This window comes from Oryzias latipes, chromosome 1 (assembly GCF_053564925.1).
Source record: "Oryzias latipes strain Hd-rR chromosome 1, Olatipes_Hd-rR_3.1".
Taxonomy (NCBI): Eukaryota; Metazoa; Chordata; class Actinopteri; order Beloniformes; family Adrianichthyidae; genus Oryzias; species Oryzias latipes.
Window position 1 is genome coordinate 29,602,468 of NC_136237.1, and position 27,848 is coordinate 29,630,315.

Genomic DNA, 27,848 nt, shown 5'->3' on the forward strand with positions numbered 1-27,848 from the left:
AGCTGTAAACAAAGGGTTAAGATTACAGATGCAGGCATCAGAAAGGAGACTGTCTAACAGGAAGTGTGTGGGCTTTATTTCCCTACTTTTGATGCTTTCTATCATTTCATTTTAGTTCAAGTTTACAAGTGTACCTCATTTACCACAGGGGGGAGCACAAACCCCACTTCTGAAAACTTGGGATCAGAGCTAAATCATTGTGATGCCATTTGAAAAATTATGCTAAATGTTGTTTCCTTCTAAAATGTTTTGCTCTTTGATATATATTTGTTTAGGTTCTGCATATTCAGCCACTTTATTCTGGGTTTGCTGATATAGCCATATTAAAACATAGGGCTCACATATGACAAACCCAACGTAAAGTCTAGTATATTGAACAATATATTTGTTCGAACAGAACACAATAAAGGAGCCTTGTTTAGGGATATGTGATTCAGAAAACAGTAAAAGTGACAAACAAACAGGCAAGAGGCAATTTAACATTTTATAAAAGTACCGGTAGTTAATTTGAAATGTTACATTTATCTCGTAAGCATGAAGCCTAAACCACAAGTTAATGGCCACACTAACAATATTTTTTTTTGTTTTGTTTTTTGCATCTCATGACTTCATCCATCTGTTATATCTGCACCACCTACATTTCATTTTCACTTCATGTTGGGTTCTTTCCTTTTCTTTTTTTTCTATTTCCATGTTGGTGTAAGCATTGTTGTTTCAGTCCACCCTATATCCTTTTAGCTGTTTCCTTCTCTGTCATTACTCTGCTATTAGCTTTCATCATGAGGCGGAAACACTGACCTTAAGGTCACAGCTCTACTCGGAACAGTTTTTTTTGTTTTCTACAAAACACATTTTTGTGTTTTACAAAAACACATTTTTTTATGTTTTACAAAAACACATTTTGTAAAACACAACACATTTTGTGAAAAAGTTCTAATTATTTTGGATTTTTGGGTATGACAACGCAACAGATGACCCCCCCCCCCCCAAGATGTTTTCTGTATTCCAATGTACTGATTTAAAGTTTTTTTTTTTTTTTTTTTTTTTTTTTTTTATATCAAACTGCTTCTGAAGGATCTTTTTGGCTTCCAGGAACAACAGAAATGTTTATAAATTTGAATTTTACAGCAGTGGATGCAGTTTAAATTTCGTAAACAGAAACAGATATTTAAGGAAAAGATTTCTGCAATTTTGACATCAGATTAGTTTGGAACACTTTTACTACAACTTTTCTTTTACTATTTTTTCATTCCTGCGGATTAGCCTAATCTTATAAATTTACCCTCTAAAAGTAGAAAAAAAATCAATTAAAACACAAAAAAGCTGGCTTTGATTCAGCTATAATTTCCTTTTCCTTCCTAAAAACACAAATGTATTCTTAAACTTAATGATATCTAAATAAATTGAATCAGATCGGTCAGAAAACTCAAGCTTGGCGTTGAATAACTGGCTGTCCTCCATACTGCCCTTATGTCAAACGTATTTAGCGCTATGTGAAAGAAATAGATCAAAACATTTCAGTCTTTATCTCCCAACCCAGCATCCTGTTGCTGACACAGAGAATTTCTTTCTGGCCGGGCTCCAGGCCTTTGAACAGTCGTTCAGGAGAGAGGAGGCCGGTGACTGATAAAATGGGTGTCAGCATACAGGAAATGTAGCATTGCACTTCTTCAGCTTTAGTTTCACAGGATTGTTCTAAGTGCTGAGCCACTCTGCTGGAGTTTGTCCATACGTATATTCATCTGGGATGCCGGCAGCCTCCCTCCTTCAATGTACTTTCAATTGTCCAGGACTCACCTCAGCACTCAATTTCCTCTCATTTTCTCCCTCCATCTGTCTCTGTGAGCAGGTGCACAGTGACAGAGCCACTGAGCTGTGAAATCTCTGCTTCTTGAGATGCATTTCATGCACACATACACACACACACACACACAGGCTCTCCCACGCAATTCACCCTTTGTTTTTGTCCCATTTCTAAACCCCATTCTACTCCTTACTGTATCTCTTTTTTGTGTAATTTTCTCCTGCTGTTCAAAGACTGACACAACTTTTTTTTATTTTGATGGATTTATTTTTTAAAAACAGGGGAGGGGGAGGTGAAAACATTAAAATCCTATCAAATGAAAGATCCTGCAGAGTTTTTTTAAGCAATGACAGAAGCATTTGTTTGCATGAGTGTGCGTGTGTGCAAAAGAGGGAGAGCACTCAGTGTGGCTCTCCTGCATATGTCTCTGACCGCATCTACATCTTTAATGTTTCAGACTGAATAATGGATGACACTTCTGGGCATGAAGACCCACACACATACTTTCATCCCTTCCACTCGCAAGACTGCACAGAGACTATTCCAGACCATCAGAAGTACAATGGAGTATGGTTTAGCATCAAACTGCACTAACCTTCGTAGATCAACGGTAGAAAAGAGCGGGTCACTGTCAAAAAAACAACCCCTACCTGCGCTATCGACCACAGAGTTTTCTACAACCGACTTCCTGTTTACAAGAGGCGCACTTCCTGTTGGAAGGAGTTCAAATAGAACATTGTACACCTGTTTTATACTTTTGTGCCTAGTTGTGTGGTTGACTTCTTACTCATTAACATTGCTGAAAAGCACTTGGTATGAGTTTCTCTGGAGGAGACATGCATGCTTCATTCTTTTAATTTGACTTTCAAATGGCTGCACCCTGTCATCTTTACAAAATGCCCACACACACACTTGCCATTTCCAAAGCTTCTTCTGAAGAGGAAGATAAGAAGCTAAGGTCAAGGTTGGTTTCTACAGCAACTGTGTATAACAATGCCATGATCCAACTGACAAGCAGACGCTTCTCATCTGCAGCCTCTAAAAAAGGCTGTGGGAAGATCAACCTTTGCTCTCCTTCTTAAGCCTCAATGCTCTTTTCATTTACGATCATTTTTTGGTTCACTTTTCTGTCTTTCAGCACAGTAAATGGTTGGAAAATCACTTAAAGTCTCACTCTGATCATATTTTGATCTATTTTCAAAATGTTCCCAGTGGTCTTTTAATCACGATTATCCTATTTTTCGACAAAACAAAAAAGTCCTGTGTCCTGTGTTTTCGAGAACATAGTTTCTGCATAGTGGCAGAAGCCTGTGAAGCTTTGGTACAGTTTCAATAAGGAAGATATCCCTCGTCTTCAGGTACGCTGGGTTGCTGATTCTTTATTCCACACATCACTCATCAATTGGTCTTCACTCTGAGCCTGTCGCTAAAGTGCTCACTTTCTTCACAGCCAATCATAATCAAAATCCCATCTTTAAATTTAAAGAAGTTTGTCCATTCTTATTCCAAATATTTCGCTGTCCCACCTCTGTCCCGTTCTCCTCCTGGCTCTTATTCGGAACGGCCTGGCCTTAACCACCATCACTGTCTGAGCCCAGGGATCTTGTCACTTGGTCAGAGGTCATCTCGAACATACAAGATGTCTCCGGACTAGAGCCTAACCGCCAACGACTACTGACTATTTATACTTAATTCCCGTTTCACTATTAAATCTTTTAATCACACTGTCAAAATTTCAGAGATTCACGGATCTATTTTCGAATGGAGGAGAGTTGGGAGGGAGATTGTGGCTTGCTGTAGTAGCTTCTATGTCACACATACAAACTTTTTCCAACAAATTTTTTTGTCTGTTCCAGATTCACAGCATTTTGAATAAAGAAATAATCAGAAATGCATTTTCTAAGCTTACATTTATTTTGCTCTGCTAAAAATGCCACAAAAACATGTTCAAAACACCAAAAATTCAATTTTCATCTGAGTGGTTCTAAAAATAACACATAGATGGAGAAAGTCTTTTAACAGTTCACCGGAAATCACTGGAGAAATAAAATGACTGCATATTAAAGATGTAGCTTATTTTGATTTAAATTCCTCACTATATGCACAAATAATGGGATTATGGCAAATGGGAAAAACAGTGTCCGGGCAACAAAGAAGTGGTTTCATGAGAAGCATTTCAAGATCCAGGAGTGGCCTAGCCAGTCTCCAGGTTTCAACCCCATAGACAACCTTTGGAGGGAATTGAAAGTCTGTGTTTCCCAGCGACAGCCGCAAAACATCACTGCTCTAGAGGAGATCTGCATGAAGGAATGGGCCTAATTAGCAGCAACAGCTTGTGAAAGCGGTAAAGAGTAGCATACAATGTTTGACTGCTGTCATTGTCAACAAAGGGTATATAACAACGTATTGAGTTGAACTATTGTTATGGACCAAAAACTTATTTGCCACCATAATTTTTAAATACATTCTTTAAAAAATCAGACAGTGTGACTTTCTGGATTTTTTTTTCTTTCATTCTCATTTTGTCTAGCATAGTTGAGGTATACCTATAATAAAAATGACATGCCTCTTCCATCTTTTTAAGTGGGAGAACTTGCACAATTGGTGGCTGACTACATTCTTTTTGCCCCACTCTATATGATTGCTTCTCTAAAAAAAGTAACACCAAATATCAGAGTTGCACTTTCTACAACTTTGGCTAAAAACTGAAGTCCTCTCTAACAAATCTTTGGAGTTAAAGCCCTGACCTCACAGGTCCGCTCACCATCACAAATCAGCCAAAGCACACAAACCTTATCTTTTTAAACAAATGGGAGTCACCAATGCCCAAGCAAGGTCATCTTTACTGTGACACATGATATATATATATATATATATATATATATATATATATATATATATATATATATATATATATATATATATATATATATATATATATATATATATATATATATATATATATATATAATTAGCTGTTCGTGCTATATCATGAGGTTAATTTTTACATTCGGCGCCCCATAGTGAACAGGACTTTCTGCTCTTATTGAGGGCTGACAGGGAGGGAGGGGTGGTTGGTAAATATATAAATAAATTGTCACGACGAGCCCGCGCACGGTGCCATGCGCGTTCGCGCTCTCTGCTGCGCACAGACAGCCGGTGCGGAGAGTCGGGGGGGAGGCAGGCAGGAGAGAGCTGCTAACGCTGGTGACAGATAAACGGCAGCGAGCGCAGACAGTCTGAGGAGCAGCGGATGCGACAAGGTGAGGGCTGGAGATGCGCCTCTGTCCCCTTCTATTCCCAGCCATTCGACGATGGAGCGTTTGTGTTGTTTATTTATTTATTTTTATTGCAGCCTGATGATCCGATGTCCTCTGTGCGCGTGTCTCCGTTGTTGTGTGTCCGCAGATGCTGAGAGTCGCCTTGCTGTGCGTGTGCGCCGTCGCCTTCGGACGCGCCTCTGCCCGATCCGACAGCGGGAATTTTTTGGACGATAAGTGGCTCACCGGAAGGTGGGATAAATTCAGAGATGTAAGTATTGTTTCTGGATTATCACCCCCACGGATACCCCCCCCCTCCCCCCTCTAGAACCCCTCCCACTCCGCTCCCTCCGTCACACAGCCACCCTGGTTGGTTTGAGATCATGCGCTCCTCGTGTCAATGGCAGCCAGGCGACGCGTCACGAGGTCCGTTGTTGTTGGTTGTCACTCGCTCTCCAGTCGCTTCACTGAGGCTGTAAATTAACTACTAATAATACATTGCATGAGTTTTGTTGGTTTCGTCTATGAAAGGCCTCAGTGGCACATGTGAGGCATCCTTACAAAGGCCCAGTAATTGTTGACAGTCAGGCCACACCAGCTGGTGAAGGATGATCAGCTGCAAAAGCTGGAAAGATTCATTCAGAATAAATAGGTCTTTTGCACCTGAACATTAAAAGGATTCAACATGGAAAGGAGATCTAAAAAATGAGAGCAAATCCCACTGCAGAGACTTTCTGATCCCCATGGACGTATTAAAGGAACATCCAAAAAAAGCTGTTTTCCTGATTACCTGGAATGTTTTTCCCTTGATTCTATCAGTGTAACAACCATTTAATGTGAAGTGGTGGCTGATTATGTTGCTACCTCTAACCAAGCATATTAGGGGCCACCATCATGCTGCTAGCTCATTACAGCCCATGGTCTGACTTTGTGATCCTGCTGAAGGTCCTACAGTTGCTTTCATATGGACCATAGATTTTCCAATGATAGTATAGGAAATTGCTGCTCCTTTCATGGGATGGGCTTCATGCTTTAAGGTTCTTAAAGGTGCTTTGACACAACACCTGTATTTTGTTGACAAAAGAAGTGTGGAAACTCCTTCGCATCCCTTTGGTTCTGTCTTTTGCAAAATCTTGCCCCTAGCTGTTGGGTAAATTGCTCTATAGCGCTAGAATAGGTGGATGCAGGCTTGAACTTGCACTCACACATGCACTTACAACAGTCATTGTAACATATTTGTGTTTGAATTAAACACGAACACCCTTTTTTTTGCTAAATATGTGGTCTGATAATATTACAAAATACCTGGTCCTTAAAGAAACACGCTCTTATTCTGAAGTGTTATATTCATTCATGTTTTTTGCAGGGAACTGAGCTTGAAATCTTAAAAAAAAACATGGTGGATATTCTTCTTTTACATGTAGGACAGTCTTGTGGGCCGTTTTCTGTCTGTCACAATGAAGCATGTCAGGTCAGAGGATGCATCTCAGCTTGTGAGCTATAAAAGTAGATCTCACTTCCTGAGCTGCTATGACACACAGTCTGTTAACAGCTGATAGGTTGACATGCTATTCTTTGTCCTGTGGCCCATTAAGTTAAGCCCTTGTATTTTTAAGTCATGTCCTTAGCTCTTCTGTAGCATTCAACACTATTCATACAGAAAATAACTGCACTGCATAGATGAGAACATGGGTTTGGTGATGCTACTCTGCTCTTGCTTGAGCTCCATTGTAGAGTGATGTCAGTCTGATGGATAGATCTGTATATAATGGACCACATGCATCCACACTGTGTCACAACACTGCCACATTCCATAGAGGCTGAGCTTGTGGGTCGATGAGCACAGCTTCACCAGAATGACACCCAACATGCAGCACAACCTATCAACACTCACGAAAGGGTTTAAAGTGTTGCTATTTTTAAGAAAAAAAAAAACATTTCATTAACTAATAGCAGCTTTATATTTCTGGCCAAAAATTGATTTATCATTGCATTATGGGATTTATCCAATTTGCATGTATAGATTGTAATTCTTTCAGGGAAAACAAAAAACAAAAAACATGTTTGTTCTCTTTAATAAGCAGCTTCCGTTCACATTTACCCTTAATTTCAGCAGTATCCTTTCAGAAAATAATCACAGCAGCCTTTGTTTGGGATAAAATCTGTAATTGTTATCAAAGAAATGACTAATGTGTAAGATTTCAATTCATAGTCATCCTTCCAGACATTTTGTGCCATTGTAAATCCAAGTTAATTTCCGTGTTAAGTGCAGAGGATGCACTGTTCCTTTCATCTTCCACTAAAAGCTGTAAGTGGGCCTCATGCTAAGTGCACTAGATAGAATCGTTGCTGCTGAATTACTGGAGTTCCTTTAAAGAATGGCTGAAGAGTCCTGAGGCTGCTTCTTTTTACCAGTACCATCTCCGTTTTTAAACATTTTTCCCTTCCTGCCTGACCCTAGATAATCTGCAGGAGCGCCAGAGTGCAAAGATAAGCTACTGCGGAAAATAATTGCAAGAATGGGTGAAAAAGGATGATGAATAACGTGCGATAACCGGCTCTTGATTGCACGGTATAGCGCAAGAGCAAAATCATGTATTATGTAGACATGCATCTTTAGGGCAGATAATACCTTTTCCATCCCACACTCCCTTCTTGTGTGTGTGTTTTAGGTTTGTGCATCTGTCCTGTGTTGTTTGTGTCCTGGAGTGTAAATGATGTAGGAAAGGTACTGAGCTTGAGGCCTTTTCCACTTCAAAGCACCTAAATGTGAGTTTGTGCGTGTTTGGGAGAGCACGCATGTGACAAGCTGGAGCAAGACGAGCCGAGTCAGGACAGTAAAAGCATACATGTATTCCTACTGTTGGAGTTTGAAGAAAATGGCAGGGAGAGTTGGAGAAGTCTTATGGGAGCAATTTGCAACAGTAGATCCCAAAGTCAAGGTGAGAAAATGAACAGAATATCTTGTACAGGGCTGGTAAATTCATTTTTTACTGTTAAAACAAAAACAAAATCAACACGTTTCTAATATCTGATAAAGATTTAGGTATTTAGTCGATGACATGATCTAATTTTTGATGTTTTGCTATAAGAAATGTATGTAATTCAGTATTTGTGAACACTTCTGTGTTTGTTTTAATTTGTTGACTTCAATTCAATTCAATTCAATTCAATTTTATTTGTATAGCCCAAAATCACAACAACAGTCGTCTCGATGGGCTTCGAAGTAAAACATGAATTCAAAAGGATCATGAATACAAAGAGTTCAATAGGAAAATACTAAAATGAACTAACAAACTGACTAAGCTATACTGGCATCCCTGCCCTTAGACCCCCCTTCGCGGTAAGGAAAAACTCCCAAAAAAAACGGATTCCGGAAAAAACGAAGAAACCTCAGGGGTGCCCACATGAAGGAGGGATCCTCCCCCAGGACGGACAGGCGATTTACCAGAACTCTTAGAGAAGAATTAACTTATCTAAATCTACAACTACATATATAAAAGTCCAGCAGACGAGCTTCATCCAGCCGTGGTTGTGGGGACAGTCAAAGGCGCGAGTCGAGCCGGAGACAGGAACCACAGCCAGGTGTAGGAGCAGGAGCAGAGATGAGGTACTCGGTCAGGTACAGAGCAGAGACGAGCCAGAGATGAGCCTGAGACAGGATCCACAGCCAGGTGTAGGAGCGCGAGCAAAGGCGAGGTAAACGGTCAGGAACTGGAGCACGGATGAACCAACTGGAATCTGGAAGCACTCCCACTCCCCAGGAGGGGAGAGGAAAAGAGGGACAATACATGAATCGCACTGTACCAGACAGAGACATGGAGAACTAAATGATAAATTATGATCAAGAATAGAGGAGAGGAAGGGTAGAAGTAAAAAAGGAAAGAGGACAGAACCCCAGAACTAAATGATAAATTATGATCAAGGATAGAGGAGAGGAAGGGTAGAAGTAAAAACAGGAAAGAGGACAGAACCCCAGTGCACCATAGTTACCCCAGCTTCAACTTCTAGCAGCCTTTTAAAAGAAATAGTTATTATTAAGTTTAATTTAAACAAATTAACATTAAGTTAAATAATCTCTGAATACTAACTAGTCTGACAATAAGCCTGTCCAAAGAGGAATGTTTTCAGTCTAGCTTTGAATGTAGAAACTGAGTCGGCCTCTCTTACATGAGCTGGGAGTTTATTCCATAAGACAGGGGCTTGGTGACTAAACGCTCTACCTCCAACCGTACTTTTACTAATTCTAGGAACCACAAGCAGTCCTGCATTTTGCGAGCGAAGTGTTCTCATTGGATGGTAAGGGACTATGAGGTCCTTAATATAGGACGGGGCCATTCCATGTAAGGCCTTATAGGTTAACAGGAGGATCTTGAACTTGATTCTGGAATCAACTGGGAGCCAATGGAGCGAAACTAACACAGGAGTGATGTGATCTCTTCTGCTAATTCCAGCTAACAATCTAGCTGCTGCGTTCTGAACAAGCTGGAGACTTCTTAAGGAACTCTTAGGACACGCTGCTAACAAGGAGTTACAGTAATCCAGCCTCGACGTAACAAATGCATGGATGAGTTTTTCAGCATCACTCTTAGAAAGTAAATTTCTGATCTTAGCAATATTCCGCAGGTGAAAAAAGGCAGTTCTACATGCCTGAGATATGTGAGCCTTAAATGATAAATCCTGGTCAAGTAAAACCCCAAGGTTTCTAACTCTGGAATTGGGGGCTATACTTATGCCATCCAGGGAGACTATCTGAGCAGACAGAGTATCTCTGAGGTTTTTAGGACCAAGTATAATGACCTCAGTTTTTTCTGGGTTCAAGAGGAGGTAATTAATTGTCATCCAGGTCTTGATGTTTCTGATGCAGGCGTTCAGTTTCTCTATCTGGTCATTCTGGTCAGGCTTCATGGATAAATACAACTGCGTATCGTCGGCATAACAATGAAAATTAATGCTGTGTTTCCTGATTATGTTTCCTAGGGGTAACATATAAAGCGTAAACAGGATCGGTCTCAAGACTGAGCCCTGTGGGACTCCATAGTTGACTCGAGTGCACTGAGAGGAATGGCCATTTACATTAACGATCTGATACCTATCGGACAGATAGGATTTAAACCACTGGAGAGCAGATCCTCTGATCCTTATGTCCTGCTCTAATCTATGGAGTAAAATACCGTGGTCGATAGTGTCAAAGGCTGCACTGAGGTCCAACAGGACCAGAATAGAAAGTAGTCCCTTTTCTGAGGCCAATAACAAGTCATTAGAGACTCTAACTAGTGCAGTTTCCGTACTGTGGTGAGGTCTAAACCCCGACTGAAAGTCTTCAAAGTGGCTGTTGTCCTGTAGGTGGCAGTAAAGCTGCTTAACTACAACTCTTTCTAGGATTTTAGAAATAAAGGGCATGAAGAGATCAATCTACAGGCAATTTTGTTGTTTTGAGGGCCTGGCCCCCATAATGCAATGTTGTCATTGCTCAGCCAGCTGTGCTAAAAGAGACTAACAGACAGATTATTATGTCATCATAGCTTTTTCTTTTAGATTTTGGTCCAAGCTCGATACAAAAAACAATTTGATCAGGGATTTGAAGAGATTCCTGTGAAGATGCAAAAAGGCAATCCAAAAACAGGAAAGAAAAATTGTTAAAGCTGTGATTAAACAAGACTTTTGTCATTTTTTTTTAGCTAATTACAAGAAAGAAAGAAAGCGATTCCTATGGAGACAGTTTGACGGTTTCTGTCATGCTCTTTAAAAATAAAAAGAATCTTGTAGCAAACAGCATGGGTTTGTTCACTGAGTGTTAAAATGATGAAAGATTAAAACATACAAAATCAAATGAGGCAAACCCGTGCGACCATTCAGTTGAAATGAAACACTTTATTACTCATCCTTAACCCATCCTTAATTTCTTAGAAAAAGGCTCTAAAGGTTTGTAGGGACAGGATGAGGGGAAGTCCAGATGCAGCAGATGGTAACACTAGTCCAGCATCCCTAATGGCATCACCTCATGTCAGCCCCCAGCCGTGTGGAGGAGAGGTACAGGTATAGGCTGCAGTCATTAGGGTTGAGCCTGCAGTCAGCCTTTTTTCAATTTTATATCTATTTTACTGATATAGTATTATTTTTTAATCATATCAATGACTTTTATAAGTAAGATAATCTGCTTATATTTTGGATACTTCATTGCCATGTTGATTTCTAAAAGTTATTTTTTACAAAATAATTTAAGTAATTCATCTTTGTCATGTGCTTAATTGATATTTCAAGATTCTTAATTCTGTCTGATAAAAGCTAGGAACCGGATATTGATAAATCATGTAATAAAATGGTTACAGTAGAACAGGGGTGGGATTATATAAATTCGCTACCTTCCACTCCCTTTCAAGCAATATTTAATTTTATGTCTAATTATTCTAAGTTTGATTAGTTATTGTATGAATGCATAACGGATGACTGTTGTTTTTGTGTATTATTCCTATTTGATTGCTTGAAATAAACCATTTCAAATCAAACCATTAACCCTTGTGGTATCCTAGACACTTTACCATTGGGAGTTGGGTCATCTAGACCCACAAGACAGTGCGCTGAACCTTTTTTCTTCAATGATTTGTGATCTTCACTGGTGTCCATGGATTACATGAAATCTTTCCACCTTTATCCACCTTTGTCATGGTAGGGAGAACACGTCAAAGTAAGGGTGGGGTCATCTAAGATAGCACAAGGGTTACACAGATTTGAAGGAATGCAATTCGACTAATAACTTTGCATGCAGTGTGCACAAGAAGATAAGACAGAAAAGGCCTAATTAACATTTCATGACAGCCATAGGATTTGTACAATAAATGCAAATACATGTATAAACTAAAATGATAGGAATGGTTGTATTTTCAACTTTTAGTGTGAAGATCAGGGATTTAGAGATTTTTTTCTAGTCTTTTGTTGAGTTTTGGTTGGTTTCAAGTATAGCTTTAGCATTCAGGTAATGTTTGAAGATGTGCTTTTCGTTTCAGTTTGTTATTCCACAATGTATCAAAGAAGTTTTTTGTCTTTAGGGTTTTTCATCTTCACACATTGCAAAAACTGAATCTTAAGGAAGTAAAATACCCTTGTTTTTTTTAAGAAAAACAATCTTATCAAGAAAGTTTTTCAATAGCAAAATCTTAGTTTGAGCATGTATTAGTGACTAGAATTTTTTTATAATAATTCTTGGTTAAAACAATTTTCTGGGCAGATTTCTTTTTTGTTTTTCTTATTGAATGCCATCTTTTTTTGAAATCTATTTTAGCGAAGTAAAATGAAATTAGTTAAGCTTCTGCCATTTTGTCTTATTTCTCCCATTCTCTTGGTTGCCAACAAACACACTGCATGTTCATAATTGAGCTTTGTGCAATCATTTCGTGTGTTGTCAATAGAAGAAACTGTGAAATTGCCAGCAATCATGTGAGATTAAGTACAATGTGCTTTTGTTCAAGCAGGATGCTGTTTAGCAGAACAAATAACAACTTTTCTTTTGTTGTTTTTCTTCGATATAGCCATTTTCTTATTCTGTTTTTGTGCATCACTTGATGTATTTGTTCACATTTTAAGAAAGTAGTATTTACACCTATTGTGTAGATAAGTTCTGATGCAGTTATTATATTCTGCGTGGTTATTTCCAAAAATGACAAATGGATTGCAGAACGTGCTTTGCTAGCACATAAACAAACACTTAAATAGGTGTGCAAAAATGTTACAATACTAAAACTTACTTAATCTCTGAATTAATTTTCTCACAAATGTAAAAGATTTTTTTTAATTATTCAAAGGTTTCTGAAACTTTGTGATCAGAAATTAATACCTAAAAATGTAGGTTTTAAAATGTTTTACCCACCTATGAACAGATAAACAATTATACATTAATATAACATAAAAAATAGAAACTGAAATATTTACCTTTCCATTTGAATTCAATTTAATTTGTAAATAAATGTGATATAATCATTTGATATCAAGGTAAATCCCCCGAAAACTTTCTGTAATGTGAATATTAAGACATAAAATACTTGTGGCATGTGGCCATGTGGGAGAGGCTGGTTGTGAATAATAAAGAAAACATGAGAAAACGGTGAGATTAGAAGAAAAGGTTATAGCAATGAGACAGAATCAGAGACAACACGGTGCATTTTTAGTTTTGACAAGATTCCCATAGATGAAGGAGGAATCCAAAGAGGGAAATCTCTGAACTCACACTAAGGTCAACAACAGCTCACTATTTGTTAAGCTCCTTTTACTCTGGCATTAGCCTACACCCAAGAGTTTCTTCGACATGTCCCTCTATTGAAAGCCAGCGAATCACTCACCTCTGTGCATACTTAGTTTAGCCCACAGAGTCACATTTACAAGCTACAACCAGCAGTTCTTTTCTAGATTACAAGTTCACTGATCTGAATCTTCTGATTGTCTTAGCATTTTTTGAACATTCTAAATACCCACTCTGATAAAAAAAAAATGTATTTGTGGTGTTTTGAACATGTTCTTGTAGCATTTTTATCATGATGGAGGACATATATAAAGAACATTACGCTCAAAATTGCATTTCTCAGTATTTCTTTATCCAAATAGTTGTGAATTAGGAGCAGATGAAAGAATGCTGTTTGAAAAAGCTTGTAGAAATGCTTCAATGGCAAGCCACTGGCTCCCTGCTTCGCTGCATTGTGTGACGTCCACTTGTAGACAACTAAATCCATGGACATGTCGTTTTTCATTGTCTGAGTTGGCATGCATGAGTTGGAAAGCTCCAATATTCCTTGCCATTTTTGTTGCACCGCTAATGTTAGTTTGGCATTGTGAGTGGCTGTAAGCTAGCAGGAGAGAATGTAATAAAAGGATGATGAGAAGTGGGGGTGGGGTTACTATTGGCCAACGGTCCCAGTCGCAACTCAGAGGTGAATTTCTATTAAACCACCGCTGCAGAAACTGCCCTAGAAAATGACATTTTTTTTAATTTTGGCTAAAAAAAAAAAGACCACTGGGAACATGATCAGAGATGAACTTTATTTTTTTGCATTTCCAATGATAAATAAGAAGAGCAAAAATAAAATAACTGCGACAGACTGGCAACCTGTCCAGGGTGTCCCCTGCCTTCGCCCACAAGTGGCCGGGATAGGCCCCGGCAACCCCGTGACCCCGAAAGGGACAAAACGGAAAAAGATGAATAAATGAATGAAAAAATAAAATGGAAGAAATTCAGGGTCAATGGGGTCATTTGAATGCTTGAGAGCAGGTTTTTCCTGTTTTGTATCAGTACTTTCTCCTTCATAGAGACTTTTTTGGCTAAAAGTGGGGAAACAAACTCACATCCTGCCTATCACTTTAACTTAAATTCTGCCAACTCATTTTTAACACTGAAAGATGGAGGGTTCTGTCTAATAACAATATAAACCTTAAAATCCTGTAACCTCTGTCCTTCATTGAAAGTCAATACTCCTATATAGTTGCCCTTTTCTTGCATTGCTAGTGCAACAACAAGCAAACACACTGATCTATATTTTTGCTATCCAAATTAAAACAAATAATTTTATTTATTTGTATTTTCTTTTTAAAAAGACTGTTTTTGTTTAAAATCTTTATTTGGTTGCTCTGAAACTGACAGCTCCAAACTGCAGGTATAAAGGTAACTTCATAAATTAGGTGTGGGCGATACTGAGGATTTGGGTATCGATTCTATTCCAAATAATTACAGGGCCAGTATCACCAATAACAATACCAACAGCAATACTTTTTTCTTGAAATGTTATAATAATTTCGGAAGTGCACAATTTTTGGTAATTAAATATATATAGAACACTGGGTAGAGACTTTCAGCAAACAAAAATGTTAGTTAAATAATTACAACAATCTGAACTGAACATACATTACATTTTGAACACTTATAGTAATAATAGATTACTACCATAATATTAAGAAAACAGTAACTAGTGCAGAATAAAAAAAGGCAAAAATGTAAGTATAACAGCATCACAAACATTTATTTAACCATAAATAAAGGCAGTAATAAAATATCAAAGTCACTAGTGAAAAAGTAAAGAAAAGCAACAGTGTAAGAAATATAAACAACACAACACAAAATCCTGCCATTGGTGCAAATGGTGGGGCAAAGTGTGAGCAGCAGCGAGAGAGGCGGACAATGTTGCTGAATCCGGCAACTTCCCACACAAATTGACTGGGCATTTACTCAAACTGGGCTGTTTTTTGCCCAATCTGGCAACACACAACACGACAGTGACAGTGCATATTGAAGAAAAACTGTGCCAAAAGTTTAGAAAGCATCGGTCTCATCATGCCAGTAACAATACTTAACCTTGGCAGTGATACTATTGATACATCTTCACCAAAGACTGCCATCACCAACTCATCTACTTACTGTTCTTAGCAATGTTGTCACTTTAACCATCTCATTGCTCTTTTGCACTATTTAGATTGCTGTTATTCTTCTTATTATTATTGTTATTTTGTTTTATTATTCTATAAGCTGATTGCACTGTGGGGTGAGAGGAAAGAAATTTCATCTGTGCTGTATGTCATGTGTATGCAGCATATTTGAAAATAAAGCTGACTTTTGACTTGACTTTGATACGCCCACACACCCCTATCATAAATCCACTATACCACCCAGCAGGGCAGCTAGCAGCACACTTCCTGTCCTGCTGTGTGGGGCAGAGTTCACTTTTGTGCTCAAAAGTAATCAGCTTCTTTTTTACAGAAGGTCACCATTTTGGTCTTACACAGCTTACAACATAGTTGAATATTGCTTTTTATAGTCTTAGTAAACTTTTGTTCTTTGTTATTGTGCATTTAACAAAATTGAAGCAAAAAATGTTGGTGGTTTTATTCAAAAGCATAATTAAGAGAATTTTATTTATTTATTTATTTATTTATGTTCATTTGTGAGATTTTTTGTGTGCAAAGCTTAGTTAAGGGAAAAACATTTCTGTTACATTGAAGTCTACATTTTATGGGCTATTTCAAAACCTCAGACACGTATTTCCCTAGCTCTTTTCTGGTGCGTACATTTTGAATAAGCTTTTGATGTACAAAAAGGCCTGCCTACATTAGTTTCTAAAATACCCTTGAATGCATATAAGTTTAATCAAAGATTACAAGTACATCAAAAGTACATCAAATCTCTAAAACTAAAGGACAAATCAAGCCTAATACACAGTCATATGTGAGAAAACAACCACATCAATCTGTTGTAAAGTGAATAAAATTTTTTTTTTTCTCAAAGTTCAGTTTTTGCTAAAAATGTATTTTTTTAGATCTATCTAATACACTTTGGTATCATCTGTCATTAGAAAATTACAAAATAAATACTAAGATTAAAGCAGTTAGAGGATACCTAGTATTTTTCTTTTGCACATTATTTTCCTTTTGGCTTTGTATATGCAGCTGCAGTACACGCAGTATACCTTTCTGAGATTGTACTTAAAGTATTTATGTAAAACAGCTTTTTTCTGTATCTAGACAGGTAAATATTGGATTAAAGGAGGGTCAATTAGAATTATCTGGAGTTTGATTGTTCCCATTTAATTGTTGCTACTGCACTAAATTGTTGGAATGGTTGTTGACCCTGCATGTCTTTAAGGTTCATTTTATTGCTCTACCGGTACACATATAGACTAAACAGTTTAAAAAGTCTATACTTTCATTTTTTTTAAAACCTGAAAACATTGTTTGTGGTGAATAAATTAGAGCTAATCTCCAACTCTCTATCTTTGTTATGCTTTCTATCAAAGGAAGTTGAGGTTTGTATGGCTTCCTTAATATTGCTTTGTAGCCTTTCTATTGTAATATATTTGAAGTGCTATCTGAAAAACATTATTTGCATGGTTTTGCAGGAGCCTGGGACGTGGACTCCTTCTAAGCCTTTCGATCAAGGTGGGTGTAAATGAAAGAAAGCAAAGTCATGTGATCAAACTGAGTATGCAATGGACAGCAATATTTAAAAGTTAGTTTAAAAGATGGTCAATATTCATTTTTTATGTCATTTTTATATCAATTTTAGGTAAGGATGAATCAGTGGTAACACAAATAAAAAAAAAAGACGTCAGTCTAACCATAAGTGAAGACTCAGATAATGCTAAACAACATCATTGTTAATTGTTAGTAACCCAAACCTATTTGATGGATGTAAAACTAAGTAGGAACTAAAGTAGTTGAATTTATGATCATTTTGTTGACATAATCTGGATATAATCAGAATTTCATATCAATCAATAAACTAATTCTTCATTGCGTCCATCAGAAAATATAATCTCTAACTTTAATCTGAGTACTTTAGGACGTGGACACATCCTCTCACTTCTCACTGTATTTCCAAGCTGACGCACACATACACACACTCAGACAAACACACTCGACTGGACATGAGGGAAACAAAAGCATTATGCTGCACGTTGGAGGATGGAGGCAGGATAATCTCCTAAAGCTGCTCAGAGATTACAGTAAGGTTCTTTAGAGCAGAGGTCATTCAGCAACTGTTCCGAGAACAGCCGAGGGCTTTTGATCCTCTTCATAGGTGTCTTGCTAAAAACCAACATGAGATCATCAAAACTTTGATTATAAAAACCGAAAAAAAGATCATGCCATCTGTTTCAGATTAAAAAACAAATCTCAGCCTCAATGGTTTCATATGATTCTCACAGAGATCTGACTCTGGGTCAGTTTGAGGATCTCTGCTGGAGCACACATGAGGACTCAGTGCAGGCTGATCAAAAGTAGCCTCTAAAACCAGTTCCAAGTTCCAAGTCCAGTTCCTGTTTTTTTTAGCAGTTTTATGGCTCTGAGCAAGCAACCCATTGTTAGTGAGTAAACATCGAGCGGTATTATCTTTACATGTTGCCTAAAACTTCAAAATTAGGATTACATCATTTATTTAAAGGATCAAACACTCATCTGAAAAAAAAGCATTATTTTATGAATACATTTTTTATCAAATTAAGGGTTGTGCTGTTATAGATAGGCATCCAATGATTATTTTTTTATCAACATCCTCTATATTTAGGTCTTGATCCTGCCAAAGACCCCTGTGCAAAGATCAAATGCGGCCGGCATAAGGTCTGTGTGGCTGAGGATTATAAGACTGCCACTTGTGTGAGCCAGAGGAGAGTTAGGTAAGAACGCACCTGGAAACACACAGATACACTCTAGTGCAGTTTGATGCAGAAGAAAACCACTACTGAAATATATTTCAACATAAAAACCATAAGAGCAACATAAAAAAACCAAGAAAAAAAGGAAAGTTACTTTGACTTTTGATTTAAAATATAATGAAATAGGGAAAATTAAAAAAATATTCTACAGCAGGATGTTGCTTGTAAAGGTACTGTCCACTCCATTCATCTTTTTATCTGTTATAAAAGAATTCCCCATGGTCTTTTAATTATGATGATGCAGTTTTTAGCCAAATTTTAAACAAGTGTGTCATTTTCTAGTACATGCAGAATGACAGGACTTCATTAAAAAATTCTCTATAAGTTGTGGGCAGAACTGTTGCGCGAAGTAAGCCTCATTTCCCGTCATCCATCTGTTGACACGCTCTCCTTTAAGTTTACAGCCCTCACAACCTCAACCTAACATCACGGTGAAACAAAAATGGTGAGCCATATTGGAGCTACCCAGGAGTTTTTAAAATGCCCGCTCAGACGAAGAAAACAAAGACAAACATGGATCTAGTCTTCTGTCTGCTCCTGATTCACAATTATTTTAATAAAGAAATACTCAGAAATCCAATTTTTATTTTCTGTCCTTTGAATATGTCCTTTAAGATCAGAATAATGACACAATAATATGTTAAAAACATGATTTTCATTGGAGTTGTTGATTAATAGAAAACCAAAACACTTTTTTAAACACTCAAATATGAACAAATGTATCTTTTTTTGTCTGGTTTTCTGTTTTCCTGGCACTCTTATGACTGCTTTGGGACAATATGGCCTGGTCCAGTTACCCAGGCACTGGCACTAACTTACAATGGCGAATGCAAAGTCCTGCCAAGTGAAATGAATGGGCTTTGTATGTCTGTGTGTGTTTCTGTCTCCAACGCCTCAGACTGGACACAGGACAGTAACACCACACTGACCTCGTTTTTCATTCTAACACAATTCCCACAACACAAAAAAGTAAAACAATAATAATCACAAATAAATCCTAAATCCTTTTCTTCTTTCTGAAATTGATGTAAGCGTATTAGATTACATTGCAGATAAAACATGCTTGTCTTTTCCAACAAGGCATTGTAATTAAGTACACATTTGATGGTTTCCTTTTTTTTTTGTGATGTGATTCTCATTTCAGTTTCAAAGATGCCAGTTTGTACCAGAGTCCAGGGTCTAAATGCAAACCGTGCCCCGTGGTTCATCCCTCGCCCGTCTGTGGAAGTGATGGCCACACTTACTCCACAAAGGTACCTTCACAAGCAGACATGCAGTGAGCTTATATCAGTCCAGGACAGGTAGACTACCCTCTGTAAGTACAGGATGGTGAGATTTTCTGTTCGACCTGAGCCGAACTTGCTCTTATGTCATGCAAACACAAGCAACTGCAGGCACATTAGATAAAGGTTTAAAGGCAAGTCTCTGGAGGAACATTTTGGGTCCTACATAATCTGGGAGCTGATTTGATTTTGATGTTTTTAAAATGAAATGTGTGTTTCATTTTACTAGATTGTTTTTGTTTGTTTTTTAAGCTGGCTTTTTTTTAAGGATGTTCTAAGGATTGTTCTATCAACAGATTGAGGGCTGTGGGGTTGATGTAACTTGAGATGGTTGCAGGACAGGGAGAAATGTGACAGCAAACAGAAAATAGTGTCCTTATTCATTTTCTGAATATTAAGAAAATCAGATTGCTTTACTTTGAGATGCATTTTATGATTAACCTTTTTATGTGAACCTTGTACTTACACAGTGCTGACATACACAAAAAATGTATCTAATTTAAGACCAAAGAGATTTCTTGAAGAAAACTGTTAATCCAGGAAATATGTTCAAAACAAAGCATCTCATGTGCTTTGGAGGTGAAGGAATCATTTCCTGCCTTTAAGTGACTCATTTTTTGTTGTTTTCTTCTGACACATGCTGATCTTACTTCCTGTTTTTTTGTTTTTGTTCCATCTGTCTCTGTTGCTCTCGATCAGTGTAAGCTCGACTACCAGGCATGCATCTCAGGAAAGAAGATTACTGTGAAGTGTGCTGGCATGTGTCCCTGCACCTCTCAGCCTGAAAAGAGTTCTGTAGAAAAGAAAGGTACGCACTTAGACATCAATCAGTACAGGCTAAGCAGGGATGGCTTGGAGGGCAAATCATATCTGCTTATTAACAATTTCTCCAGAGTTTAGGCTTTCTGAAATGTTAAAATATCGTTTTTAGACTTAATTTGAATAAGCTCAAAAGAGAAGAGGCAGCAGCCCTTTGTGAGTACAAATATTTGTTATTGTTTCTCAGTGTGCAGTGAGTCGGAGCTAAAAGAGGTGGTGAGTCGCCTCAGGGACTGGTTCCGAGTGCTGCATGAGAATGGCAACCACAAGAGAGTCAAGATCCAAAAGCCAGAGAAAAGCAGTGAGTCACAATCCCCATTTCCCACCACATCCACTTCACCAACAAACATATCTCACCTTACGCGCTTTCCCTCAGAGTTTGAAGTCGGAGCGTCACCTATTTGCAAAGACCCCCTTGGGTGGATGTTCTCCCGGCTGGACACCAACTTCGACCTGCAGCTGGACCAGTCAGAAATCAGAAGCCTCTATTTGGACAGGAACGAGCCATGCTCTGATGCTTTCTTTAGGTCATGTGACACTCACCCCGACAAAGTCATAACCAGCTCCGAGTGGTGCACAGGCTTCCAGAGATACACAGGTACTGGTACTACATCTGAACACGCTTCTCTTCAAGCACAAACTCTTGTTTTGTAGAGCAGATGGAATCATGGTTTTAAGTAAATGTAAGATACGGACACCTGAATGCCAAAAAAAGAATGAAGATGCAGTATTTGCTTTGAGGAATTTTCTGAAGAACAGAGGTCAGGAGGAGCTGCATTATGTTTTTGTGCGTCTAGAGAATGTCTGTTGCAGATGACAAAGAGAAGAGCTGTTTTTGTATGAGAAGGTCTGGAGTGGTGGCGAAGTTCATTGGAGTTATGCAGAACACGTTTGAGAGCTGTAATGGAGGTGTGACGGATGAGTTCAAGGTGGAGGTGGGGTACACCAAGGATCAACTTTGAGCTTCTTTTTGTATGCTGTGATGATGAAGAGACTGACAGATACATTTAGACAGGAATCTCCGTGGATCGTGATGTTTGTAGATGTCCTTTCTGTGGGGAGTTTGCATCTTCTACCCCAGCGTTCATGGGTTTTCTTTAGTCACTTTGGCTTCCTCCCACTGTCCAAAACCATGCTTAACAGATTGCAAACTCTAAATCATCCCTTAGAGGAGTGTGTGGCTGTCTGTCTCGGCGTAGGCCGGTGATGGACTTGCAAACTGTCCAGGCTGTACCCTGCCCTCGCCCGACAGAAGCTGGGTAGGCTTCAGCTACCTCTGTGACCCCGTATGGGACTAATCAGGCATAGAAAATGGATAGATGGATGGATGCAGCAAGACAGAGAATCTGTGTGTAAATGAGAATGACTCAAGGCTACAGGGCGCAGAGGGGAAGAAGGTGGGGAACTGTCAGTACTTAAGGCTCGACAATCCACAGCAAGAGAGAGCAGGGTAAAGAGGTGAGGGCAATGGGTGGAGGAAGGTGTCAGATGTCATGTGTAATAAAAATAAAGTGTCAGCAACGAAAGGAAAGGTGTACAAGGTGAGAGCAGCCATGTTGTTGATTTAGAGACAGTGGGTCCATGAAAGACACGGGAAGCAGAGCTGAAGATGTTGAGATTTTCTTTGATAGTGGCAAGGATGGATGGGATCAGGAACGAAGACATCGGAAGAACAGCTCTTTAACCCTTAGCAGTCTCTGCACTCACCAGTCCGTTTGCCAATCACATTGGTGGTTTACAATGACATAGAAATGACTCCCACATTAGTATAGTTTTCATTCAACATTTAAGGTAAAGGTTTCAAAAAGTTTGTGGCTTTGACATTTTTGATTTAAAATAAACAAAACAAGAGGTGACTCACCTTGGAATAAATTCCCGACACTTTGAATGAAGCTCCACGCAAAGAAATTTTTCACATTTATTTGACCTTGTCTTTGCTTTATTGTTTTTGGATTTATACATTTTTCTCTACATGTGAGATTGTTGTTATACAACATAAAGTTTTCATATCTATTTGGGATTTTTGCTATAAAAAAATGACAAAACTTACCAACAGAATTAGATATTTCTTAGTAAAGTTTTAGGTTCAGTGTGGAGTTATTGTATAAAAGCATGAAAATTATCTATTAAAAAAAGAAGCTGGGGTTGTACTAAAAAGATTACCACCAAAAACTGCCGTAAAGGTAAATTATATGAGAACATTTTAAAGTAATAAGAAAAAAAATGGGCAAAATGGTTCCTTGACATCATCAGTCGGAAGCAGAAATTATACGACGCAAACCCAGAAGTGTTCAGAATTGTAAAAAACAAAAAAACTTTTATTTAAGCTTATTAGAACGGGAAAATCCATAACTGTCGGGGGCGCCGTTTAAAAGAAAGGTTTTTTTTAGTGATATGAGGGAATTTCCAGCTGGGTCCTCTTGAAAAAAAAAAGCGTAGAAAATAACCATGACTACTAAAGGTTAAGTTTAGACTCATCTATACTTGATTCTCACCACCTAAATGACCCTATTGAGCATGAACCTTTTATCGCTTTGCAATCTACCTGCAACACATCATATTTTAGCCTTCTGCATAAAACATGTTACTAGAATTTATCAAAGGAAAAAAAGAAAAATAAAGGCTTTTTTTTATTAAAACGACTTTGCACCTTAAAGTTGAGAACCAGCTGGTAAAACACTTGAGTTTGTCTTCATGTTTTGCTTTGTTTTAAGCATAAAAAATGTGTTCAACTTTCTGCACACACATAAAAGAATCAAGTCACCTAATCAATCAGAAAGGCAGTTTTCTTTATGCACCTCAGTGCTTTGAAGAAGAAAAAAGAACTACTATTATATGGGATCAAGGATTAAAATCTGATTTTAGATTTTTCAAAGAAAGAAAATATTTTGGCAGATGAGTCATCAGATTCATTTGTGCAAGTAAAGGAAGCAAGACGACGGAAAATACTACAAAAAAAATATAAAAAGCATTCAAAGACAGACAGATGCCTTTAAATTTTCACACCGCATTCTTCTTTTTTGTCTCTCCCATTTAGATTCTCCGTGTAAAGCAGAGCTGTCTAGTATGAACAAAAAGCAAGCTGGGAAGAAGTTACTTGGTAAGACGTGCGCAGAATCACAACAAGCATTCACAAACATAGCTGCTGCTCCTGGTCATTGTGTGCTCCTGTGTGTTTTGGCTGACTCTGTAGGCCAGTACATGCCATCCTGCGATGAGGAAGGTTACTACAGGTCTCACCAGTGTCACAGCAGTAGCGGCCAGTGCTGGTGTGTCGATCGCTATGGCAACGAAGTCGCGGGCTCACGCACCCACGGTCCTGCAGACTGCGGTAGGCAAAACACTAAAGGCGGTAGCGGGTGTCGGGTTTCTGAAATTGAATGGATGCAGTCAGATTTGCTGATTGAAGTGTTTGGAGGAGGGAGCTGCTTCACAGGGAACAGAAGCACTTTTAACACGACATGAAATCAAACAGTTTCAAAATAAAAGCACACTTTTCAGCCAAACCGATCTGAAGTCTCACAAATTTTTTTTTTAAACCTAAAGCGTAATTATGTTTAAGAATTTTTTGAATGTCATTAAAAGTCCCCTATTCATATGAACTCATTATATACTTAGAGTGTGTCCAAATTCCCTCACTACTCACTATTTAGTGCACGATATAGGGCAGGGGTCTGCAACCCTCAACACTTAAAAAGTAAATTGTACAGTTTCTCATGACCAAAACGGAGAGTGAGCCACAAAGCCACATTTCATTTTATAGAAAATACAACACCATATTTCTGCTTTTGTGACCATTATGCAACTTTTTTATAAACTATTGCTTTCAATATTTAAAATAATTAAGTTAGAAAAAAAATACCAAAAATACAAACCAAGTTTCTTTTACCTTTCATTGCTAAATACACATTCATTTCGAACTGAAATTCTTCCTCAAAAATAATTGTCTTGAAGTAAAAATGTAAACAAGTCAACATTTTTCATTGTGACAAGTCTATTTTAGTGTGCTATCATCTGTTTTCTATATGTGTTTGTGAAATTATCTATTCTGAAATATGTGAATCTTTTGTAAAATTCAAAAACCTAACTTAACCTAAATCAATTACTTAATAAACAAAAACAATGCAGTACTTATCAATTCAAATAATTAGCATTTTCTATAAAGCCAGAGAGCCACAATGGAACAAGGTAAGAACTGCATATGGTTGCAGACAGCTGAAATATGGAATTTGCCATTTTGTTGGGATGTCCAAATATAAAATTCCAAAATCCACTGCCCTGGAACTTTCCCAGAATCTCTGCGAAAAACCAGTGTGCTTACTAGATTGGCTAATATAGACCTTAAATCATTGCATTGAAACCATTTTTCAATAGAAAAAAATCATTTATATTTCATTTTCTTACATTTTCCAAGTTTTCATAAGAATACAGTGAATTCATAGTCTTTGTAGGCTTTTACTTTAGGAAATGGGTGACATATTTGCCTTTAAGAAAAAAAATGAGTAAGATTGTGTACAAATGATGTTAAAATCCAGGACTGCATAGTCCCACACTACTGTCTGTTAGGGTTCAGGAAGAATTCATATATAGTCTTAGAGAAACTTCAACAAAAAAAAAAATGGTTTTACCCATCATCCCCTGACACAGAACACGAACTAAAAGATTTACTGCTAAAACAAACAAACAAAAGAAAACAAGGAGGTTCTCATGCTTCATTTGTAATGCTATGCATTTTTTTTCCAACAGCCTATATAGGTTTCTACATTTTTGAAACAGGAGGGGAGGCTAAGGGTGTGAAGGACATGAAAAACAAAAAACAAACGCCTTCAGCAGAAAAAAAAAGGCAGAGCAGACTTTGTTTCAGGTGTTTGTGCTTAGCTTAGATAACCATCAGCATCCTGTTGTTCAGACCCGAGGACAGACACGGCTCTTCCGATGAAAAAAAGAGCCTCCTGCTGTTCGCGCTCATAAATTGCGACGCTCCCAGTGTTTTCTTCATTTTTTTTTGTTTTGTTGCTTCCAGGTGTCACTTTTGAGTCTTCTGGGGATCTCGGCAGCGGCGACTCGCTGTTCAGCGACGACGACGAAGACTCGTTTGTCCTCACTGATCAAGCTGGTATGGATGATGAAGATGATGAGGATGATGATGGGGATGATGATGATGGCAATGATGAGTACTTGTCATAAATTTTTTTTAAAGATAACAAAAAAAACATACTTACAAAAAAAGAAAGTTTGTAAAAACGTTTGGTCAAATTGCACGTTTCTAGGTGACTCAAATCTTTCATTGTTCTAACAGCCTTTGGACTACTGTCTGTGTATTTTTTCATCAGTTAAGAAAAAAATAAGCTATATTCCAGGACAAAAAAATCATTTCTATTCCTATTTATGTAGAGAATATGGACAGTTAATGGCACTTGTTCAAATGTAAGTCAGCCAAACCAGAGAAAATAAGAACTGGTTGACAATCAGTCCATCACTTTGGATTTGATTACAGGTGCAGACCTTTTTTCCTTCAGCTGATAGTCCATGTCTTTCAGTGTCCCCCATCTTTGTGCAGCACTCTAATGGCTGAGTGTGTTGAAGCCTAAGGCACAACGTTAAAGAGATTTTCCCCTCCTTCAGTCCTCCATCTTGCTCCTCTCCTCCTCTTACACTGTTGTCCTTATCAGATGTTCCTATGTATAGGTGGGATGTTGATGATGTAGATAGGAGAATATTGCACTCTTGAGGTTTCTTTTGATCTTGATTTCTGTGACTGTAACCATGTTAAGAAAAAAAGAAAAGAAAAGAAAAAAAAAACAAGATAAAAGTTAGACATCGGAAAAACAAAGACAAAAAAAAGAAGAAAAGAAAACTCAAGTTAGATAAGGGCCAGAACCGACACGTCAGATGTTTTTAATGATCAACACGTCAGATCCTCACAAAGGATCCGTAAGACAAGGAGAAATTACTGCTTGGCTTGTGGTGTGTGGGTGGGGTTTGGGTATTATCTATTTTTGTAATCTGTCTCTGAATGAATCCATAGTAAAAGAAGAAAAAAACAGATTTGTCTTAGCTTGTCCACTCTGTGATGTTATTTCGGTTTACAGAAGCTGAACTTTTGAGGAACTCAAAATATACAAGAACTTGAAGTTGTTGTTGTAAATTAAAAAAAAAAAAAAGGAGAAAAATTCCCCTCAGGTCTGTACAGATAAAATACACTCCAACAGGTTGTCGATCCGTAAAGAAAAGCTCATTAGAGCTCAGCAGAAAATGTGTTTGCATTTTCGCACGTGATGAGATTTTAGCACACAGCATAGGAGGACAAATATCTTGCACAATGAGTAAACCGCAGAGCCATGCAGACCTGCTGAAGATACAGAGTAGGGATTAAAAGGCTAGGTGTGCCTTTCACTGGTAAAGACAGCTGGTGGTGATGGAGGAACAAGCATGCTTACTGGACTGACTTAAACTTGTCTTTATACCGGATAAGAGTAGCTTTACTCTTAATCCTATTTGGACTTGAGTGTGGTTTTTTTTTGTTTGGGGTCTCTCTTGTAAAGGTGTTTACTCGGCCATTCATTAGATGTTTTAATTTGTAATATAGGATTACTAGAATGTAGAGAAGCACATCGATGCTTAGCAGTTAGGGCGTATAAACACTTAGACTCTGCTGGATATGAAAATGTTTTATATATATCTGAATATATATTATACACTGGCTAGGGGAAACTTTGGTTTAGACAGCTTATATGACAAAAAAAGGGTGATCCTAATACATTTTTTGCTTTCACTGTGTTTTAAAAGCTTAGTTTGTACCTGATCTGCTCTAAAAAAAACCATTTTTTGTTCAAATCAGAGGCAAAGGTTCAACTTTTAGCCAATATGTGGGTATTGTTAAGAAAACCTGGGATCAATTTTTCACCAGTAATTTGGCTCCATTTTGAATTTCTGTCAACTTTTCCTTTAATAGCTTGAGAAGTGCCATCCATTTTTTTCATGCCCTTCATCGATGCTTCTCCCACTGAAATCCAGCTTCATTTTATAGAATGAAAGGTGTTTCTGTCATGGCGTGATAAGCGAGAGTGATGACATGCAAATCATTTTTGAAGACCTCAGACACTGTAGCCACTCTCAACAAATCACACATCACAGCTCTGATAGATCTAGGTTATGATACAGATGCATTTTTTACAGTGTATGTATGTTTTGCTGAAATAAAGCTATATTGTCCAATATGTCTTTATTGTGGGTTTATTTTGTTAAAATACTTTTTTTCATTTTGTTGAGGTTGTATGTGTGACTTTATTCATAAAAATACAAATTTTAGGGATTTTGTAAATTAAATAAGATAATTTGACATTTCTGAACACTAAATGTTGAAAATATATAGCTATATTTTTTATTTGCTTTGCAAACAACATTTTGTACAGTATAAAAAGGTGTCTCTATGTTTTGGATAAAGAACCCAAAAGAGAAAGTGACTTCAGTAAATAATGAATGTTCATTTTCA

General features: G+C 37.8%; 1 protein-coding gene across 1 annotated transcript; it reads left to right on the forward strand.

Moving 5' to 3' along the window:
- Positions 1–4,882: 4,882 nt before the first annotated feature.
- Positions 4,883–27,573, forward strand: LOC144994620 (testican-3-like). Its single transcript, XM_078953257.1, has 11 exons — positions 4,883–5,067; positions 5,213–5,335; positions 16,938–16,977; positions 18,104–18,212; positions 19,396–19,504; positions 20,234–20,342; positions 20,541–20,654; positions 20,730–20,951; positions 23,391–23,453; positions 23,547–23,684; positions 25,377–27,573. Exons 2-11 carry the CDS (start codon positions 5,213–5,215, stop codon positions 25,538–25,540), a joined length of 1,191 nt encoding a protein of 396 aa, XP_078809383.1. The 5' UTR covers positions 4,883–5,067; the 3' UTR covers positions 25,541–27,573.
- The last annotated feature ends 275 nt before the right edge of the window (positions 27,574–27,848 follow it).